This window comes from Rana temporaria, chromosome 5 (genome assembly GCF_905171775.1).
Source record: "Rana temporaria chromosome 5, aRanTem1.1, whole genome shotgun sequence".
NCBI classification, from domain to species: domain Eukaryota; kingdom Metazoa; phylum Chordata; class Amphibia; order Anura; family Ranidae; genus Rana; species Rana temporaria.
In genome coordinates this window covers 268,227,111-268,249,371 of record NC_053493.1, presented here as the reverse complement: position 1 = coordinate 268,249,371, position 22,261 = coordinate 268,227,111, and the positions used below count along the sequence as shown (strand labels likewise).

General features: G+C 47.2%; 1 protein-coding gene across 1 annotated transcript in view; it reads left to right on the top strand.

Moving 5' to 3' along the window:
* Nucleotides 1-284: 284 nt before the first annotated feature.
* Nucleotides 285-22,261, top strand: part of KCNG2 (potassium voltage-gated channel modifier subfamily G member 2) — an 89,520-nt gene continuing 67,543 nt past the window's right edge. Inside the window, exon 1 of the mRNA XM_040353847.1 lies at nt 285-1,145. Within this exon, the coding sequence (XP_040209781.1) occupies nt 387-1,145 (759 nt within the window). The 5' untranslated portion in view covers nt 285-386. The remainder of the gene's footprint in view (nt 1,146-22,261) is intronic.

Below are 22,261 nucleotides of genomic sequence, written 5' to 3'. Positions count from 1 at the left end.
TGGCCTTGTAATAAACATACAGTGACCTTGTATTAAATTGGTTAAGCAGACTCCCTGCTGAGTATGCTTTTTTCTTCTCATTTACCCTGTGGTATGCAGAGGAAAAAGAAGGCAATAAATCATAAATCATAATCATTTCTTCGTACACAGTCACCAAAAGCAGCTTTCCCTAGTACATGCAAGACTGAACAGCAGTTGAAGTTAATTGATTATAGATGTCCTATGTCTGGAACACGATTATATGTATTTGCTGTAGTTTGGTCCAATAAACTGTGCAAACCAACAAACACATTTTCTTCTCTTTCAGATCTGCAGCTGTTTTGCACACTAGGGTTTCTCCACCTGTTTTTCTCCGGAAATAGTGGTTGCCTCAATGAAGAAAACCAATGTATCAGGAAATGGCATTATTGGCGGGGAAAGCAGAGGCCGACTTTACCTCCTTCAGATTCAAAAATATAGATAACCTGTGTGAGGTACGGACCAGAAAAGGGGTCTTCTATAAAACAGCTAAGCTGCTTCGTCCCGGTGAGGAGAGATTTTACAATGGGCAAGTAGAAGACAGAATTCGACATATCATTATCAATGTAGGTGGCATCAAGTACTGCATCCCATGGACCACTCTCGAAGACTGTCCATTGACGCGGCTTGGAAAACTAAGAAGCTGTAATAATTATGATGAAATAATGGATGTGTGTGATGATTATGACATTAACTGCAATGAATTCTTTTTTGATCGTAACCCATGTGCCTTTAGGACTATTATGACGTTCATGGCAGCTGGGAAACTGAGGATACTAAGAGAAATGTGTGCCCTTTCCTTCCAGGAAGAGCTTATATATTGGGGAATAGAGGAAGAACAACTGGAATGGTGCTGCCTTAGAAAACTGCAGCAGAAAGAAGAAGAACTGGCTGAGGCCAAGATGTATGAGGAAGAATTTGGCACCTCCAAGGAAAATTCCCAAAGTGCCTTGCAGGACAGTGGACGATTGGCCCAGTGCATGAAGCATCTCAGGGACATGGTTGAGAACCCGCACTCAGGTATTCCTGGGAAGATTTTTGCCTGTTTATCTGTATCCTTTGTGGCCATCACAGCAGTCAGCCTCTGTATCAGCACCATGCCAGACTTTAGAGAAGAGGAAGACAGGGTAAGTGTGATATTGTACTTTTATATCCAGCTGTTTACAAGACACTCAAAAATACAGCTGCAGAGGGTATCTATGTAAACTAATGCATAGGAACCAGAAGCTTAAAGGAAATATATGGTCACAACATAAACTTTCATTTTGTAACATCAGCATTGTAATAGCAATACAAACATTGGTTAGTGTATACGCTTAAATATAAGAATATATCCTTTCATGTTGTGAGTGCTGTCTGTTGGCCTTCTCTTTCCACAACTTCTACATTTCTTGCAATATGTTTGAATATATTTTATATATGTATAGCACATACAGTACAGACCAAAAGTTTGGACACACCTTCTCATTCAAAGAGTTTTCTTTATTTTCATGACTATGGAAATTGTAGATTCACACTGAAGGCATCAAAACTATGAATTAACAAATGCGGAATTATACATAACAAAAAAGTGTGAAACAACTGAAAATATATTTCATATTCTAGGTTCTTCAAAGTAGCCACCTTTTGCTTTGATTACTGCTTGGCACACTCTTGACATTCTCTTGATGAGCTTCAAGAGGTAGTCACCTGGCGCAGCACCCCATCACTTTCCTTCTTGGTCAAATAGCCCTTACACAGCCTGGAGGTGTGTTTGGGGTCATTGTCCTGTTGAAAAATAAATGATGGTCCAACTAAACGCAAACCAGATGGAATAGCATGCCGCTGCAAGATGCTGTGGTAGCCATGCTGGTTCAGTATGCCTTCAATTTTGATTAAATCCCCAACAGTGTCACCAGCAAAGCACCCCCAAACCATCACATCTCCTCCTCCATGCTTCACAGTGGGAACCAGGCATGTAGAGTGCATCCGTTCACCTTTTCTGCGTCGCACAAAGACACGGGGGTTGAAACCAAAGATCTCAAGTTTGGACTCATCAGACCAAAACACAGATTTCCACTGGTTTAATGTCCATTCCTTGTGTTCTTTAGCCCAAACAAGTCTCTTCTGCTTGTTGCCTTTCTTTAGCAGTGGTTTCCTAGCAGATATTTTACCATGAAGACCTGATTCACACAGTCTCCTCTTAACAGTTCTAGAGATGTGTCTGCTGCAAAAGGTGGCTACTTTAAAGAACCTAGAATATGAAATATATTTTCAGTTTTTTGTTATGTATAACTTTTTTGTTATGTATAATTCCACATGTGTTAATTCATAGTTTTGATGCCTTCAGTGTGAATCTACAATTTTCATAGTCATGAAAATAAAGAAAAATCTTTGAATGAGATGGTGTGTCCATAATATTAAATATCCAGTGCATGTAATTTAAATAATGACAGTTTTATTATCCTTATTGCGTTAGTTATGATAAATTAAAGTGAACTTGCGCTTCGTTCGTTTAGGGCAAAGAAACAGCTGGATAGCTGGATAGCAGACACTCTCAAGTTTTTGTTACCTTATACCTGCTCCCCTGCCCTGTGTGTTGAATTCGCAGCAGTGTGAACCTAGGCTAACAGATTCGAAAAAAAGGTGTTAGAATGAGGAACAATTGGGTGACACTATGGACATTCGTTAACCCCCCCATTATACATTGGTGCCTTATCTGAGATTCATTCAATAGACACAACCAAAGTTAATTGAACCGCAGTTCATGGACTTTATGGGCACCGCCAGACATTGTTATATATGAAAATACAATATACAGTAAAACCTTGGTTTGAGAGCATTTTGCCAGACAAGCAACATTTTTTAATACATTTTGACTTGATATACAAGCGATGTTTTCATATACAAATAACGTCAAGTCACAAAAAGGGAATAGAGGCGCCTCTAAGTGGAGCAATATGGTTACATTTAATGAAGGTACAACATTTAGCAACTGGTTGATGATTAAAACAGGCACATATAAGTACCGTATATACTCTGAGTATAAGCCGAGGTCCTATTTTTACCACAAAAAAACTGGGAAAACGAATTGACTCGAGTATAAACCTAGGGTGAGAATGCAGCAGCTACTGTAAGCGGAAAAGAGGGTCAACAATGCCCATTTGCAGCTTCCCTGTGCCCATTTGCACGCCTCTTTGTGCCCATTTGCAACCTTACTGTGTCCATTCTCACTGTGCCCATTGCAGCCTTTTTGTGCCCATTGCAGCCTTACTGTGCCCATTCTCACTGTGCCCAATGCAGCCTTACTGTGCCCATTGCAGCCTTACTGTGCCCATTCTCACTGTGCCCATTGCAGCCTTACTGTGCCTATTCTCACTGTGCCCATTGTAGCCTTACTGTGCTCATTCTTACTGTGCCTATTGCAGCCTCAGTGTACCTGTATTCTTGACAGGTTGCGGGCATCCATTTTTCAAAAATCACGGCTTCCTCCTGGTCCCATTCGTTCCGTGATAGTCAGTGTCCCTGTCGGGTCGTGGGCGTCCATTTTTCAAAAGTTGCGGCTTCCTCCTGGTCCGTGATAGGCGTTTGACACTGTGGGCCAGATTCTCAAAAGAGATACGCCGGTGTATCGCCTGATACGCCGTCGTATCTCTGAGTCCGCCCTTCGTATATATGCGCCTGATTCATAGAATCAGTTACGCCTAGATAACCATTAGATCCGACAGGCGTAAGGCTATTACGCTGTCGGATCTTAAATGCATTTTTTTTCGCCGCTAGGTGTCGCTGACGTCGTTTTCCCGATCGAGTATGCAAATTAGCAAAATACGCAAATTCCCGAACATACGCCCGACCGACGCAGTGAAGTTACGACGTTTACGTAAGATTTGCGACGCGTAAAGTTGCCCCTGGGTATATGAGGCGCAGTAAATGTTAAGTATGGCCGTCGTTCCCGCGTCGAAATTTGAAAATGTATGTCGTTTGCGTAATTTGTCCGTGAATGGCGCTGGACGCCATTTACGTTAATGTCGAAACCAATGACGTCCTTGCGACGTCATTTAGCGCAATGCACGTCTGGAAATTTTAGGGACGGCGCATGCGCTTCCCCCGCCGCAACTTTACAGGCAAGTGCTTTGTGAATCAAGCACTTGCCTGTAAAACTTGCGCCGGCGTAACGTAAATGAGATACGTTACGCCGCCGCAAAGATGCGGTGATCTACCTGAATCTGGCCCTGTGTTCGGCTACCGCCTATCACGGAGGTCCTCTCATCCTCACACTCAGTTTTCCAGCAGACACTGTGTTCAGTGTTCAGCCAATCACGGACCTCTCTTCTCTTTTATACTCTGTAGCTCCTGCTGGATTTTTTTCTAATCCCCTTGTGGATGGACATTTTATGCTTACACAACCTATTACACATGCTATAATCTTTTAATATGGACTAGAAACTGAAGGACTTATGAATAAATGGTTGTGGAATAAACCATTTGTGTTTCCATTATTTTTTATGGGGAAATTTGCTTTAATATACAAGTGCTTTGGATTACAAGCATGTTTCTGGAACGAATTATCCTTGCAATGAATTATGCTAGCAATCCAAGGTTTCACTGTTCCCATAAGGTCCATGGACTGCGGTTCAATTAATTCTGGTTGTGTCTATTGAGCAATTTTCAGATTATAGCCAATCCTTAAAATCTAAAAAAAGTGTGTAAAAAAGCTTATAGTTTAGTAGTTTCCTTCTTTTTTAGACTGATATCCAAATGAATAATGATGGACCTTTTTTAATTTTTACTTGGGCCCCTTTCACACGTGCGGATCCTGGGAGGATCCGTTTTTGGACAACCGCTTGCTCAGCGGGGATCGCTCCATTGATCCCCGCTGAGCCGGTGGATGACTGTGCTGAGATGGACCAGTGAGATCTCCGCTCTCCTTTATGGGGGGATCGAATGAAAATTTACCGTCTGTCTGTTTTCATCCGAGTCGCACCGAATATTCTGGATCCCCCTCCCGAAAGTTCTCTGGTAGCCTTTTACTCCATATCAATGGACTATTATGTCCTCCCTGGTGCCCTCTGTACCCTCTGTTTCCTTACCTCCTCATCATAGAAACCTTCCCTGAAAAGGGTCATTGCCCTTGCTTCTCACAGTCCTTGCTAAAGCTGTGTACACTCTCCTTGAATGAATCAGATATCTTATCCATCTTCAGGGAACATCTGATATAATGTGATAACCTCTCTCCCTGTAGATTCCCTTCTTGTTCTTTCTCTCTAATCATTGTGATTCTCCTACTATGTTAGATAATTATGCAAATCAACCAATGTACCTATGGCACTTTCCTCCTAGAAGTCCCACTGTCCTTGCTAAATTTTAGGCTGAGTTCACACTAATGTGAGTTGTATGCAGGTTTTCCCTCATCCAAATCACATTTCAGTTCACACAGCTCCGGGACGGCTATGGAGTGGTTTGAAGAAGAGTCCTGGGCATCTTCTGGTCCATTTCAGGTCCGAATCCAGCCAAAAATTCGGGCCTTATTCATCCCTGAAACAGAGAACAGTACGCATCGGACCCCTGCTGTGAGTCACTCCGCACAGCAGAGTGAGCCCAGCCTTAGTCAAAATGGGGACTTTTCCTTAATGCTTCTTGGGATCATTCTCTAATGGAATTCTTCTTCTCAGCCACTCATTGAGTCTAGTGGAATCTGGTTATCTTCTATTATTTTTCACATTTATGATTCCATTGCTCATAGGTGGATTCCTAACCTTGACTCCTCTACAGTGGATTCTACCCTTTACAAGAGCAGGTATCCTGATTCTTCGAATCTTATATTCAAGACTCAACAGTCAGGCAGGTTATGGTATGGCTATCGCATCCTTTTATGTAGCTGTAATTCATGACCTCACCATATTTTTCCACTAGATTCAGGGTTACTTGTCCAATTTAATGTTAAAGGGGTTGTAAAGGAAATATTTTTTTCCCTAAATAGCTTCCTTTACCTTAGTGCAGTCCTCCATCACTTACCTCATCCTTCGATTTTGCTTTTAAATGTCCTTATTTCTTCTGAGAAATCCTCACTTCCTGTTCTTCTGTCTGTAACTACACACCGTAAAGCAAGGCTTTCTCCCTGGTTTGGAGAAAGCCTCTTGAGGGGGGAGGGGGCGAGCAGGCAAGTCAGGACACACTCTACTTTGCAGATAGAGAAAGGAGCTGTGTGTTAGTGGGCGTCCTGGCACTCCTGCTTGCCCCCTCCCCCCTCAAGAGGCTTTCTCCACACCAGGGAGAAAGCCTTGCATTACTGTGTGGAGTTACAGACAGAAGAACAGGAAGTGAGCATTTCTCAGAAGAAATTAGGACATTTAAAAGCAAAATCGAAGGATGAGGTAAGTGAAGGAGGACTGCACTAAGGTAAAGGAAGCTATTTAGGGAAGAAAAATTTCCTTTACAACCCCTTTAAGCTTTGTGGATCAGTGAACTCTAAGTATCCTTACTTATCTTTTTTTTTATTACTTTTATCTCAGATGGCATATTTTATATATATGTAGTGAGTAATGTTGTGAAACAGTTAACCCCTTCCCCTGTCCTAAAGTGGAGTATGCATTATGAGGTCCCAAATTTCATGACAACTATTTTAGTGAGCAAATACAGTTATTTAAAAAGATCTCGTCTGATATGGGGTACTGGCGTATATAGAAGGTGAAAACGCTCATGTATTCCCAGATATCAGCTTTAATGAATACCATTTCATATTATGTAAAACCATTTAGAATTCGATTTCTTTCACTTTTGTACAGGGTTTTTTATGTGACTGAACATCATTGTCTTCCTTTACCTATCAATAATATGTATTCCGTCTGAGGTACAGTCTGTTTAAACTTGGCATAAAAAAGAGCGATTGAGTGCAGGGTAAAACAAGAAAGACAGCGTCTACCACTGACTATTGTCTGCATTTATATTACTATCCACTATATATATATATATATATATATATATATATATATATATATATATATATATATATATATATATATATATATTGTAGCCCTGTTGTGATTTTCAGCCATTTAAGAAGATATATATATATATATTGCAGCAGGTGGAGCCAGAGAGCACAGATTTGGAGGCTGCAGTACAGAACAGACATAGAGATACATTTTTACAGCAAGGGGCTGGATAACTGCATTTTCCCAGGAGGCTTTGAGACAGGAAGTTCTTGGAGAGAGGGGAGTCAGGAGGAAGCAGTGAGGAGAGGGAGTCTGGAACAAGGACCCAGGCAAGACAGATCTGCATCAGAGGGTGATTTAAGACGGCCTGTGTCAGAGCTGTGTGTTTGCCACTGAGACACAGGCTCTATGCAATAGTTCTTGGAGAGAGTGTTTTGAGCGATAGAACTGAGGCCTGGTCGCAGGGCCGATCCAGCCACCGGAGTAATCCAGCCTGCCCAACTGAGTGAGGACAGCTGACGGAGGTTATTGCCAGATTCCCCAGACAGCCCCTAGACGATCTGAGTTGTCCTGCCGAAGGCTTTAAAAGACTGCATCCATTTCACAACCGTCGGTCTGAGGAGAGAGGGACATTCGCTTCCGCAGACAATCATCCTCCTTTCCCAAAGAGACACTAGAAGTGGTAAGCGGCCTTTGGCCATTGCAACAAGTGTACTTCCTACACCAGGGCCCCAACGTTGGCTAGCCTAGGACAGTACTACTGGCCAGTAGTTTAGGGTGGGGTAGATACCGCTAAGTATATATATATATATTACTGTTCATTGCATTCAATCTAAACGTATTATCTCATTGTCACGGAACCATGAACCAGACGTACAACAAGAGATAAGTGAAAATAAGAAGGCTTTATTGAAAATCAAGCTGTAAAGCAAAAGTCCAAACGGATGGTTAAACAGAGTCTTGCGAAGCCAGAGGTCAGGAACCAGAAGGGTAGTCGGACGAAGCCAGGATCAGGAACCAGCAGGGAAGTCAGACGAAGCCAGGATCAGGAACCAGCAGGGAAGTCAGACGAAGCCAGGATCGGAACCAGAAGCAGCAGCAGTCTTAGAAGCATGTGAACACAGGAGGACCAAGCAAGGAACTGAAGCCACAGAGCTCCTATATATGTGAGCCAGGCATCCAGCTCCTCCCAGTGGGAAGGAGGAGCCGCAGGGTGGGAGGCTACAAGAGTCCCAGAAACCAGGATGGCCGCCAGCACATGTCAAACGAAGGAGACAGGAGAGAGGTAAGACCATGACAGTACCTCCCCCTCAAGGGCCCCTCCTCCGCGGTGCAAAAAACGGTTTCTGAGGGAAACGTGCGTGGAAGGCTCGGAGCAAGGCAGGAGCATGGACATCTGCGGAGGGAACCCAGGAACGCTCCTCTGGACCATAACCACGCCAGTGGACCAAAAACTGCACCCGACCGCAGACCAGGCGTGAGTCCAGGATACTGCTCACCTCATACTCCTCATGATTGCCCACTTGGACCGGACGAGGCCGAGGAACCGAGGAAGTGAAGCGATTGCACACCAGTGGCTTCAACAGGGAGACATGAAACACGTTGGAGATCCGCATGCCAGGAGGAAGCGCAAGGGCATAGGCTACCGGGTTTACCCTGCGAATCACTCGGAAGGGACCAACAAAGCGAGGAGCCAGCTTGGGAGTGGGCACTCGAAGGTTGAGGTTGCGAGTGGACAACCATACACGGTCTCCGACCTGGTAGGAAGGAGCAGGCGCTCGTCTGCGATCAGCCTGGAGTTTCTGGCGCTGCGCAGAGACCTCAAGGGACTTCTGGATCTGTACCCAAGAGGCACGTAGGACGGAAAGGTGATCCTCCACAGCCGGAATATCCTGGGGAGAGAATGCCTCCGGTAACACGGCAGGTTGGAACCCATAATTGGCCATGAAGGGAGACGTCCCAGAGGAAGAGTTCACCGCCGTGTTCCTGGCAAACTCAGCCCAAGGCAGGAGGTCAACCCAATTGTCCTGGTGATTGGAGACATAGCAACGAAGGAATTGCTCCAAGGCCTGATTGGATCGTTCTGCGGCCCCATTGGACTGAGGGTGGTAGGCCGAGGAGAAGGAGAGATGAATCCCCAACTGGGAGCAAAAGGCGCGCCAGAACCTGGACACAAACTGACTCCCCCGATCCGACACTATCTCCTTGGGCAAACCGTGCAACCGGAAGACCTCCCAGGCAAAAATCGTGGCCAATTCTTGTGCAGAGGGTAACTTCTTGAGAGGAACACAGTGGCACATTTTGGAAAACCGATCCACAATCATGAGAATGACCGTATGGCCTCGGGATGCAGGGAGATCCACAATGAAATCCATCCCCAGGTGTGACCATGGGCGCTCCCCGGTGGCTATGGGTTGCAGCAGGCCCAACGGAAGGTGCCGAGGGGACTTACTCTGGGCACAAACGGAGCATGCCGCTACATATGCGGCGATGTCGGAACGTAGGGAAGGCCACCAGAACAGACGTGAAACAGCCCAGGACAGCTGATTCTTACCAGGATGCCCCGCGGTCTTGGAGTTATGGTAGGTTCGCAACAACCGAGTGCGCAACTCCTCAGGCACAAAACATCTGCCGTTGGGTCTCCCAGAGGGAGCACCAGATTGAGCCGCCAAAATCTGCTCACCAAGGGGAGAGGTCAGGCTGGTGCGAATGGCGGCCAGGATCTGATTCGGAGGTATGACCGAAGTCGATATAGATTCCTCCCTGGACAGCTCGGAGTACTGCCGTGATAAGGCATCCGCCCTGATGTTCTTGGAACCGGGTAGGTAGGAGACCACGTAATTAAAACGTGACAAGAACAGAGCCCATCTGGCCTGACGTGGAGTCAATCTCTTGGCCTCAGAAAGGTAGGTCAGATTCTTGTGGTCCGTCAGGATGAGAACCGGAACCACGGAGCCCTCGAGCAAGTGCCTCCACTCTTTGAGAGCCTGTACTATAGCCAATAACTCCCTGTCACCAATCTGATAGTTGCACTCCGCGGGTGACAGTTTCCGGGAGTAAAACCCACAAGGAAGCAGCGGACCCTCTGGTGTTCTACGCTGAGACAGAAGGGCGCCTACTCCCGTCTCAGATGCGTCCACCTCGAGGACAAAGGGCAACCCAGGGTTGGGATGAGACAGAATCGGGGCCGACACAAAGGCGGATTTTAGGGCCTCAAAAGCCCGGATGGCCTCGAGCGGCCAGACCTGGGAATTACTGCCCTTCCTGGTCAGATCCGTGAGAGGCTTGGCCAGCATGGAGAAGTCCCTGATGAACTTCCGATAATAATTGGCGAAGCCCAAAAAGCGCTGCAAGGAACGAAGACCACTGGGCTGAGGCCACTGTAAGACAGCCGAAACCTTCTCAGGGTCCATGGAGAACCCCTCAGCGGAAATGATGTAACCTAAGAAGGTTACCTGGGATCGGTGAAATTCGCATTTCTCAAGCTTACCGAACAGCTTGTTCTCTCGTAACCGTTGCAACACTCGCTTGACATCCAGAATGTGGGCCTCCATGGATTCAGAGTATACCAAGATGTCATCCAAATAGACCACCACACACTGCTGCAACAGGTCACGGAAAACATCGTTGATGAATTCCTGAAAGACTGCGGGCGCATTGCACAACCCAAAGGGCATAACCAAGGATTCATAATGACCGGTCCTGGTGTTAAACGCGGTCTTCCACTCATCGCCCGCCTTGATCCTTACCAGGTTATATGCCGCCCTCAAGTCGAGTTTGGTAAAGACCGTGGCCCCCTTAAGGCGATCGAACAGCTCGGAAATCAAGGGTATCGGGTAAGCGTTCTTGATCGTGATGCGATTAAGGCCCCTGTAATCGATGCAAGGCCTCAACTCACCGCCCTTCTTTTTCACAAAGAAAAATCCAGCCCCTGCCGGGGACGAGGATTTGCGAATGTGACCACGGGACAGCGCCTCCATCACGTACTCCTCCATGGCCTCATTCTCCGCAACCGACAGTGGATAGACCCTGCCGCGAGGAGGAACGGCACCAGGTTGTAACTCTATGGCACAATCGTATGGGCGGTGCGGAGGTAGGGCAACTGCGCGCACCTTATCGAATACATCCCGGTACTCCTCGTATTCAGGAGGCAACAGAGAGTCCGAGGAAGTACACAGCAACTTGACAGGCCCATGGATGCAACTAGCCCCACACTGTGGTGACCATGAGAGGATCTCGGCCGATCTCCAGTCAAAAGTCGGATTATGCTTCTGGAGCCAGGGGTACCCCAAGACCACCGAGTAGTGTGGAGACGAAATAACCTGGAAGCAGACTGACTCTCTGTGAACGGCACCAATGGCTATCCCCACTGGAAGGGTCTCATGAGTCACGTGTGACGGCTGGAGGGGTCTGCCGTCTATCGCCTCTAGAGCCAGCGGGGAACCTCGAGCCTGCAGAGGAATGGAATTGGCGGCAGCGAACTCACTATCAATGAAAAAACCACCAGCACCAGAGTCCACCAACGCCTGGGTCGTCACCGAGCCCCCGACCCAGGAGAGGACAACAGTGATCAGTGGTTTATCAACACGGGAAACCGGGGACGAGGAGACTCCACCCAAGATCTGCCCCCGACAGGATCTCAGGTGCGAGCGTTTCCCGGACGGTTCGGACATGCCAACCGAAAATGCCCACCGAGACCACAGTACGTGCATCGGCCCTCGCGTCTCCGGAGTACCCTCTCCCCCTCGGACAGGCGAGCAAACCCCAGCTGCATGGGTTCACCCCCAGACAAGTCAACCCCAGGAGGCGTGGGAGGAGAGGGAGGCACGGGTGGGACAGCAAACGTAGGCGCCAAACTGTTAGGAGGCCTCCGCAGGCTCTCCTTAAAGGAAGGTCTCTCCCTGAGTCTGGTGTCAATCAAAATCAGGAAAGAAATAAGAGCCTCGAGCTCCACTGGTAGGTCCTTAGCTGCAACCTCATCCTTCAAGGCATCCGAGAGACCATGAGAGAAAGCAGCGACCAGAGCCTCATTATTCCAGCCCACCTCTGCTGCCAGGGTACGAAACTCAATGGCGTATTCGGCTACGGATCGTGAACCCTGTCTGATGGACATAAGGAGCTTCGCAGCAGAGGCGGCGCGAGCCGGCACATCGAATACCTTCCGAAGAGAAGCAACAAAACCGGAAAACTCGGCAACCACCGGATTGTTGTTCTCCCATAAAGGGCTGGCCCAGGCCAAGGCCTTGTCCGAGAGCAGCGAGATCAAGAAGCCCACCTTTGATCTCTCAGTGGGAAAGGCATGTGGCAGCAACTCGAAATAAATGCCCACTTGGTTAAGGAAACCTCGGCACTGAGTTGGCTCTCCCTCAAATCGCTGTGGAAGGGGGGCAGAACCGGTCATACCCCGAAACACCGCAGGCGCAACAACAGGTGTCGGGGTAGAGTCTGGCGCAACAACCGGAGCGGCAGTAGGAGCGGGCCCAGGAGCGACAACCGACCCATCGGCAACGGGAGCGAAATGAGCCGTGCGTTCAAGCAGGGTTTGCAACGCCACGGCGAACTAACCCAACAGGTAATCCTGCTGATCAAGTCTGGCAACCAGCGTGGGTAGCGAGGATGGCCCTGTACCGTCAAAATTCATGGCTTGGTCCTAATGTCACGGAACCATGAACCAGACGTACAACAAGAGATAAGTGAAAATAAGAAGGCTTTATTGAAAATCAAGCTGTAAAGCAAAAGTCCAAACAGATGGTTAAACAGAGTCTTGCGAAGCCAGAGGTCAGGAACCAGAAGGGTAGTCGGACGAAGCCAGGATCAGGAACCAGCAGGGAAGTCAGACGAAGCCAGGATCAGGAACCAGCAGGGAAGTCAGACGAAGCCAGGATCGGAACCAGAAGCAGCAGCAGTCTTAGAAGCATGTGAACACAGGAGGACCAAGCAAGGAACTGAAGCCACAGAGCTCCTATATATGTGAGCCAGGCATCCAGCTCCTCCCAGTGGGAAGGAGGAGCCGCAGGGTGGGAGGCTACAAGAGTCCCAGAAACCAAGATGGCCGCCAGCACATGTCAAACGAAGGAGACAGGAGAGAGGTAAGACCATGACACTCATCCTGTTATTAGTTGTACTATATTAGAGTGGGGAGACGTTAAGGGCTTTTGCTCTATCCCACAGTTATTAAATCTGTTATAAAGCTTCACAAGGTGTGCTGGTGTGCTGTGGATTCATTGTTTGTGGTGGGTCACAGAGGTGAGACAGAAGACCCGATAATTCAGCGGCTCCTTCGGGGGTGAGCGCTACACGTGGGGTGCTCGTCCGGGATTTCTTCTGATACCTCTCGCAAAATGATAACCGCACAAACGAGCCAGCAATGGATCCAAACACCGCAGCAGAGTGGTGCAAAGAACAAAATGGCCAATTAGGGCTGAGTATAGTAATGGACATTCCTGCTGACAAATGGACAGAGGAACAGATCCGTCAAGCAGTAACTACACTAGCACCTGACCAGAAAGTGTTTGTAATAGACACGAAAATAGATCAAAAAGTCTCCCATACCTATGCCCTACTAGAATGGAAGAAAGGAGTCCCAACCTGCTTCCAGGGTGATAGCATCCAGCTAGCCGGAGAAGTTAAAGCACGGTTATTCCCTCTACTCACCTCAGCAAGTTGTCTGGAGGGACCAAGCCAGGCCATGTCAGACACAGTGGAAGTAACTACCACTTCTGTACCAACCACTAACTACCCCCCAGCTTCCTTCTTCATGGACATAGGAAAACTGGTAGAGAGCGTTAGAAAAATGTCCTCGCCATCTGTGAACTATGGCTACAGGAAGTTGAGAATTTTTTCTGGAGTGCAGCCTGTACCTCCTGGAGAAGAAGAGTATGAAACCTGGATGGAACAGGCTATGCAAGCACTGGAAGAATGGGATGTTCCAGAGGCTCAAAAGAAACAACGCATTACTGAAAGTCTGAAAGGCGTTGCAGCAGAAGCCATCCGAAATTTGAAATTCAGTCAGGAGTCTTGTACAGCATATGACTATCTTCGCATGCTACAAGATGAGTTTGGGCGCACAGAGAAAGCTACAGATCTAATCTTCCTATTTGAACACATGTTTCAACGGGAAAATGAGCAGCTTTCCGAGTATATTCGACGACTAAACAAAATGCTATACCAGATTGTACTAAAGAAAGGAATAGAAGCCAGGGATATGGATCAAGTTAGAATGAAACAGATCCTGAGAGGCGCTCTGAGTTCCGATCCCATCTGGATCCAGTTGAAGACCTTACAAGGGGGTACCTCTTTGCAATACTCTGATCTCATTAAGATGGTAAGGGAGGAAGAGGCTATCCTAGAGGAGAAAAAGAAGGGCTCAGGATTTTCATTTGCTGCTGAGGTTCGAACGCTCAATGTGTCGAATGGGAATTCAGAAGTGGACCAATTAAAGGCTCAAGTTTCCCAGCTGATGCAAATGCTAACCCTATTGTCTGCAGGTGTCAAGGCGCCCCTTGAAAAAGTCACTTCAGAACCAGTTCCTGAATCTACTACTCAGGTGGTGCCTATCAAGAAACCGTCAAACATCTGCTATAATTGCGGAGGAGTGGGTCATTACCGAAATACCTGTCCGAGCCCATCGAATGCAAGAGGAAGTTATCGACCGGCGGGAAACTACAGAGGGCCCCAGTGAGGGAGCAAACTGGGTGCCCAACTACTGAAGACTGCTCTGATTCCCAGGATACCAATAAGAGGCCCAAGTCTTTACCCAGAGCCTCACCTGCTACGACAAAAAGATCCCCTCCCCTGGCGTCTGGTCCTGTGTCAGAGGGAGGCAAGGCACACCCACAACCTAAACACCCGGAAGGGGGAAGAAAACAACCACCACAAGCGAGGAAGAGGGCTAGAGTGCAGCCGACTGGGTCTATGCCTTCTACTACTCCGAAGAAGTTCCCTGACCAGTTGATAGGCCCTTCACCCATTATCCCAGTTCAAGTAGAAGGGGTTTACACGAAGGCTCTCCTCGATTCAGGTGCTCAAGTAACACTGATTTACCGGGACTTCTACCAGAAGCATTTGAAGCATCTACCCCTGATGGAGTTAGAGGATCTCGAAATCTGGGGTATTGGGACTCAGAAGCTTCCATATGATGGGTGTCTACAAGTGAAGCTGGAGTTCAGTTCGGCAACTGTTGGACAACCAGGGGTCTGTGACGCCTTAGCCATTGTATGTCCCCGCCCACCAGGAGCTAATCGAAGTTCTATGATTGTGGGAACAAATACTGACTTGGTGAGACGCCTTATAACTCCATTAGTGACGGAAGAGAGTTCTACTTCAGAGGAGATGCACCCGATGTTGCGGCCAATCTACCAGCGGATTATTCAAGAACAGAGGGCCCCTGCAGAAGTGGGACGGCTTTGGAGATTAGAAAGAGCAGAGAAGGTCTTACAGCCAGGCGAAATGACTAGTTTCCGGGCCTCAGTCAAGTTGAATTGGTCACAACCAGGCCCCTATGTGGTCCTGGAAACTGATCCCAGAAATATGAAGAGATCTGGAGTGGAATTGGTGCCTGAGATAATATCCATCAGAGCTCTACAGCGGGCCCGTGGGAGAGTCTCTGTAAGTGTATGCAATGTGTCAGACTCCCCAGTGACCTTGAAGGCACGGATGCCGATTGGACAAGTGGCCACTGCCACACCCCTCTCACCCACTGAATTGATAGAGGGAGTAGACAGAGAGATCCCAGCTGAACGATTCTATCCTAAAGATGCCCCTATCTCGCCTGAGTGGAAGAAGCGAATTCAGTCTCAGCTCCTCAAGTGGCAAGATTTATTCTCCAAGGATGAGTTTGATGTGGGGTGTGCTAGGAGCACTCAGCACCGCGTTCGCCTCCAAGATGACAAGCCCTTTCGAGAAAGGTCACGGCGAGTCCCATTGGGAGATCTAGATGACCTAAGGAAACAGCTGGCTGAATTGAAAAGGACCAGGATAATCCAAGAATCCAGGAGTCCTTATGCCTCACCCATCGTGGTAGTTCGCAAGAAAAACGGTTCCATCCGTTTGTGCATAGACTACCGCACACTCAACCAAAGAACCATTCCCGACCAATACACTACTCCTCGAATAGAAGATGCCTTACAGTGTCTGTCAGGAGCAAAGTGGTTTAGTGTACTTGACCTGCGAAGTGGATATCACCAGATACCCATGCATCCTGAAGATAAAGAGAAGACTGCTTTCATCTGTCCACTGGGATTCTTTGAGTTTAATAGAATGCCCCAAGGCCTCACAGGAGCCCCAGCAACTTTCCAACGACTAATGGAAAAGACGGTGGGAGACATGCACCTGATCGAGGTACTAGTGTATCTAGATGACCTAATAGTCTTCGGAAGAACACTGGAAGAACATGAGCAGCGGTTGGAAAAGGTCTTGAAGCGGCTGCATGAAGAAGGATTGAAACTTTCCTTAGAGAAGTGTCAGTTCTGTCTGCCTTCAGTCACGTACCTGGGACATGTTGTTTCAGCAGAAGGCATATCAACTGATCCTAAGAAGTTGGAAGCTGTGGCTTCATGGCCGAGACCTCGTAATATTACTGAACTCCGGTCCTTCCTAGGATTCTGCTCATACTATAGGAGGTTCGTAGAGGGGTTTGCCAAGATAGCTCAGCCTCTGAACACGCTTCTAAGAATGGAAGGAGCAGAAGATGAATCAATGTCATCAGCCCACGGAACTAGGAAGCCTTGTGAATCAATACAGGAGGAATGGACCGACCAATGTGAAAAAGCTTTCCTCCAATTGAAAGGAAGTCTAACACAGGCTCCTGTCCTTGCCTACGCTGATCCTGCCAAGCCTTATGAACTACATGTGGATGCTAGCAGAGAAAGGCTAGGAGTAGTACTATACCAGGAATATGATGGCCTCCTGAGACCGGTGGCATATGTGAGTCGGGGTCTCACCCCTTCTGAAAAGAATTACCCCACTCACAAGTTGGAGTTCCTGGCCTTGAAGTGAACAGTGGTGGAAAAACTAAAAGACTACCTGTACAGGGCCAATTTCGTGGTCAGAACTGACAACAACCCACTCACTTACATTCTCACTACGGCCAAACTGGATGCCACTGGGCACCGGTGGTTGGCTGCCCTGTCAGGATTCCGCTTCAGCCTCAAATATCGCCCTGGGGTCAATAACCAAGACGCGGATGCCTTATCCAGGAGACCCTATAGCACAGGGGTCCCAGAAACAGAGTGGACTCATTTGACTCCAGATGGAGTTCAAGCCCTATGCCAAGGGGTGGAGAGCTGAACCAAAGGAATGATTGGAGCAGAGGCCATAGGAGTCATGGCTGCCGGTGTCCCTAAAATGTATTGTAACCCTACACAGCTGAGGAGTGAGGGCCTGCCTACTTTTACGAAGAAGGACCTGAGAGTAGATCAGGCTGAAGATCCTTTGATCGGGTTAACTCTGAGAGCAATGAAAGCGGGTCAAAGAGGGCTCCTACTAACCGATTCACCAAAAGAGGCTCGTCTGGTCCACAAAGAGTGGGAACGGTTGAAACTGCTAGACGGGGTGGTCTACCGAAGGGGCCCCTCGGATGACTTAGAAGAAAAGCAGCAGTTGTTCCTCCCAGAGAAGCATAGAGAAAATGTGCTGAAAGCTTTGCATGATGACCATGGTCACTTTGGAGCAGAGAGAACTTTTAAACTGGTCCGAGACAGATTCTATTGGCCCTGCATGAGATCCGAAGTTGAAAGCTACTGCCATTCCTGTCTAAGATGTATCCAGAGGAAAACTTTACCTTCGCGGACTGCTCCAATGAGCCATCTGCAGAGTCAAGGGCCTATGGACCTGGTGTGTATTGACTTCCTCTGCTTAGAGCCTGACACTAGTGGACAGGGAAATATCCTAGTGGTGACAGACCACTTTACCCGTTATGCTCAAGCTTTTCCAACCAAAGATCAACGTGCTCCTACTGTAGCCAAAGTCCTAGTAGAAAAGTTCTTTGTTCATTATGGTCTACCTCAGAGGATCCATTCTGATCAAGGCAGAGACTTTGAAAGTCGACTCATCAGGCAGCTCTTGGATCTATTGGGGATTCAGAAGTCAAGAACCTCCCCCTATCACCCCCAGGGTGATGCACAACCGGAGAGATTCAATCGGACTCTACTCAATATGTTGGGAACACTGTCGATCAGGGAGAAACAGCACTGGAGTCGGCATATCTCTACCATTGTGCATGCTTACAATAGCACAGAAAGTGATGTTACAGGATACTCACCGTACCGCCTCATGTTTGGAAGAGAAGCCCGATTACCAGTAGATTTAGCTTTTGGCCTCTCCCTTGACCAGACGTCTATTGCCTCTCACCAGGGTTATGTGGATAGACTGAGGAGAAACCTGGCTTCTGCATTTGAGAAGGCCCGTTTGACATCCGGGAGTAGAGAACAAAGAAACAAACGGAACTATGACTTGAGGGTTCGGGTACAGGATTTACAGCCAGGTGATCGAGTTCTATTAAGAAATTTGGGTGCTTCGGCCAGACACAAACTAGCTAATAGATGGAGTTCTCAGATCTACATCGTCTGTAAACAATTGCCTGGCCTGCCAGTGTACCAGATTCGACCAGAGGGAAAGACCGGGCCACTGAAGAATTGGCATCGGAATCATCTCCTACCTCTGAATGAAGCTGTGCGGGTACCAGATAGAGATGAGTCTCCTTCACCCATTCCATCCACTTCCCGTCAAGCACCTGTTACTCGGTCCCAACAGCCACCTTCTACAAGAGAAAGTGAGGACGACAGCGATGAGGAAGATGTGTGTCCGAGTTGGATGTGGCCATCTGAACCTATGGATGTTCATCCAACTATTATGACTCCTGAGCCGGATTTGAGCAATCTAAGACCAGATGCCCCTGAATTTGTGCCTCAAGCAAACAAGGATAATTCTGTACCCTCTCAAGGGGAAAGTCTCTTGCCGGAAACCTCAGTGCTAGAAGATACCCCTGTTGAGCCAGTTGAAAAGGAAACTGAATTCCCTCAGTTAACACAGCAAGTAGAAGAGGACTCAGCAGATGAAGGCCCATCCAGGTTTCTAGAATCAAGGTCCAAACGACTGGTGCAACCTCCTCAGAGACTCAATTATGACTCACCGGGGAACAGCACAGAGGAAGCTATCACTACTGTACGCAGATCACCCAAAGTGTCCACCCTAACCACAGAGGTATCAAAGGACTTGTGTCCAATCCCGACCATCAGCACACCTTGGTGGAGTGTTCCTCTGCCCCCTCCACTTGCTAGACGTTGTCATAGACTGCATCTATCTATGCGCAGTAAAGGTATTCAGATGGTCTAGTATAAACTTTATATGTGCCTTTCATACTGTATACATTGTCTGTAGAACTTACAAATACAGTTTACCCTTTGGGGGGGACCCCAAAGACTTTAAGTAGGGGGAGAATGTAGCCCTGTTGTGATTTTCAGCCATTTAAGAAGATATATATATATATATTGCAGCAGGTGGAGCCAGAGAGCACAGATTTGGAGGCTGCAGTACAGAACAGACATAGAGATACATTTTTACAGCAAGGGACTGCATTTTCCCAGGAGGCTTTGAGACAGGAAGTTCTTGGAGAGAGGGGAGTCAGGAGGAAGCAGTGAGGAGAGGGAGTCTGGAACAAGGACCCAGGCAAGACAGATCTGCATCAGAGGGTGATTTAAGACGGCCTGTGTCAGAGCTGTGTGTTTGCCACTGAGACACAGGCTCTATGCAATAGTTCTTGGAGAGACTGATGTTCGTCTACTGTGTCAGAGAGAGACTGTGTTTTGAGCGATAGAACTGAGGCCTGGTCGCAGGGCCGATCCAGCCACCGGAGTAATCCAGCCTGCCCAACTGAGTGAGGACAGCTGACGGAGGTTATTGCCAGATTCCCCAGACAGCCCCTAGACGATCTGAGTTGTCCTGCCGAAGGCTTTAAAAGACTGCATCCATTTCACAACCGTCGGTCTGAGGAGAGAGGGACATTCGCTTCCGCAGACAATCATCCTCCTTTCCCAAAGAGACACTAGAAGTGGTAAGCGGCCTTTGGCCATTGCAACAAGTGTACTTCCTACACCAGGGCCCCAACGTTGGCTAGCCTAGGACAGTACTACTGGCCAGTAGTTTAGGGTGGGGTAGATACCGCTAAGTATATATATATATATATTACTGTTCATTGCATTCAATCTAAACGTATTATCTCATCCTGTTATTAGTTGTATTATATTAGAGTGGGGAGACGTTAAGGGCTTTTGCTCTATCCCACAGTTATTAAATCTGTTATAAAGCTTCACAAGGTGTGCTGGTGTGCTGTGGATTCATTGTTTGTGGTGGGTCACAGAGGTGAGACAGAAGACCCGATAATTCAGCGGCTCCTTCGGGGGTGAGCGCTACAATATATATATATATATATATATACTGATTTGTATAGAAAGTGCTTTTATCTGCTCCTAACAGATGTGACTTCTTGAATAGATGTAAAATTGTAATTCAATAAGATTATACAATTCATTTGATGCTTCTGTAATATATCACAGCATCTTCTGTATTTGATGTCACCATTTTTCATATGGTTGAGGAAGCAGATAGTAAGGTACTGTATTTTTATATTATTGTATGAATATAGTTTGCTTCAATGGCTTTTATAAATTTTGAATAAAACTTTATTCAAAGAAAACTAATAACACTTTGACATTATAAACTTTCTAAACGTAATACATAAGAATGAAACAAGGAAATATAGGCAATGTTAATTGCAGCCTAAGGCCACATACATTTATGGCCTCACAGTGCCATGCACCTTTAACCACTTGCCGACAAGACGATACAATTCTACTGCGACAACATGGCTCGGCTGGACGAAACAACATTATGTTCCGTTGCTTCACCCTGTCATTATTATGTTCAGGAAGCCAGTGGTGAGATGATTTGAGCTTTGTGACATGGTGCATTATCCTGCTGGAAGGAGCCATCAGAAGATGGTTACACTGTTTTTGTAAAGGGATGGACATGGTCAGCAACAATACTCAGGTGAGCCGTGGCATTTAACCACTTAAGCCCCGGACCTTTAGGCAGCTAAATGCCCAGGCCAGGTTTTGCGATTTGGCACTGCGTCGCTTTAACAGACAATTGCGCGGTCGTGCGACATGGCTCCCAAACAAAATTGGCGTCCTTTTTTCCCCACAAATAGAGCTTTCTTTAGGTGGTATTTGATCACCTCTGCGGTTTATATTTTTTGCGCTATAAACAAAAATAGAGCGACAATTTTGAAAAAAATTCAATATTTTTTACTTTTTGCTATAATAAATATCCCCCAAAAACATATATAAAAATGTTTTTTTTCCTCAGTTTAGGCCGATACGTATTCTTCTACCTATTTTTGGTAAAAAAAATCGCAATATGGCGTTTATCGATTGGTTTGCGCAAAATTTAAAGCGTTTACAAAATAGGGGCTAGTTTTATATGACTGCGACATTATGGCGGACACTTTGGACAATTTTGACACATTTTTGGGACCATTGTCATTTTCACAGCAAAAAATGCATTTAAATTGCATTGTTTATTGTGAAAATGACAGTTGCAGTTTGGGAGTTAACCACAGGGGGCGCTGTAGGAGTTAGTGTTCACTTAGTGTGTGTTTACAACTGTAGGGGGGTGTGGCTGTAGGACTGACGTCATCGTTCGAGTCTCCCTACATAAGGGATCACTCGATCGATGCAGCGCCATAGTGAAGCACGGGGAAGCCGTGTTTACATACGGCTCTCCCCGTTCTTCAGCTCCGGGGAGCGATCGTGACGGAGTGGCTATAAACGAATAGCCGTGCCGTCGTCCCGGATCGCTCCCCGCGGGAATCCGACCGCCGCATGTAGCGCGGGGGGTCCCAATCGGACCCCCCACCCGCTAGAAGGCAAGGACGTACATGTACGCCCATTTGCCTGTACGTGCCATTCTGTGGACGTACATTTACATGCGGCGGTCGGGAAGTGGTTAAACAATGCTCAATTGGTACTAAGGGGCCCAAAGTGTGCCAAAAAAAATATCCCCCATATTATTACACCACCACCAGCATGAGCCATTGATACAAGGCAGGATGGACCCATGTTTTTATGTTTACGCCAATTTCTGACCCTACCTTCTGAATGTCGCATCGAGATTCATCAGACCAAGCAATTGTTTTTCCAATCTTCTATTGTGCAATTTTGGTGAGCTTTTGCGAATTGTAACCTCAGGTTCTTAGCTGACAGGTGTAGCACACACTGTGGTCTTATGCTGCTGTAGTCCATCTGCTTTAAGGTTTTATGTGTTGTCCATTC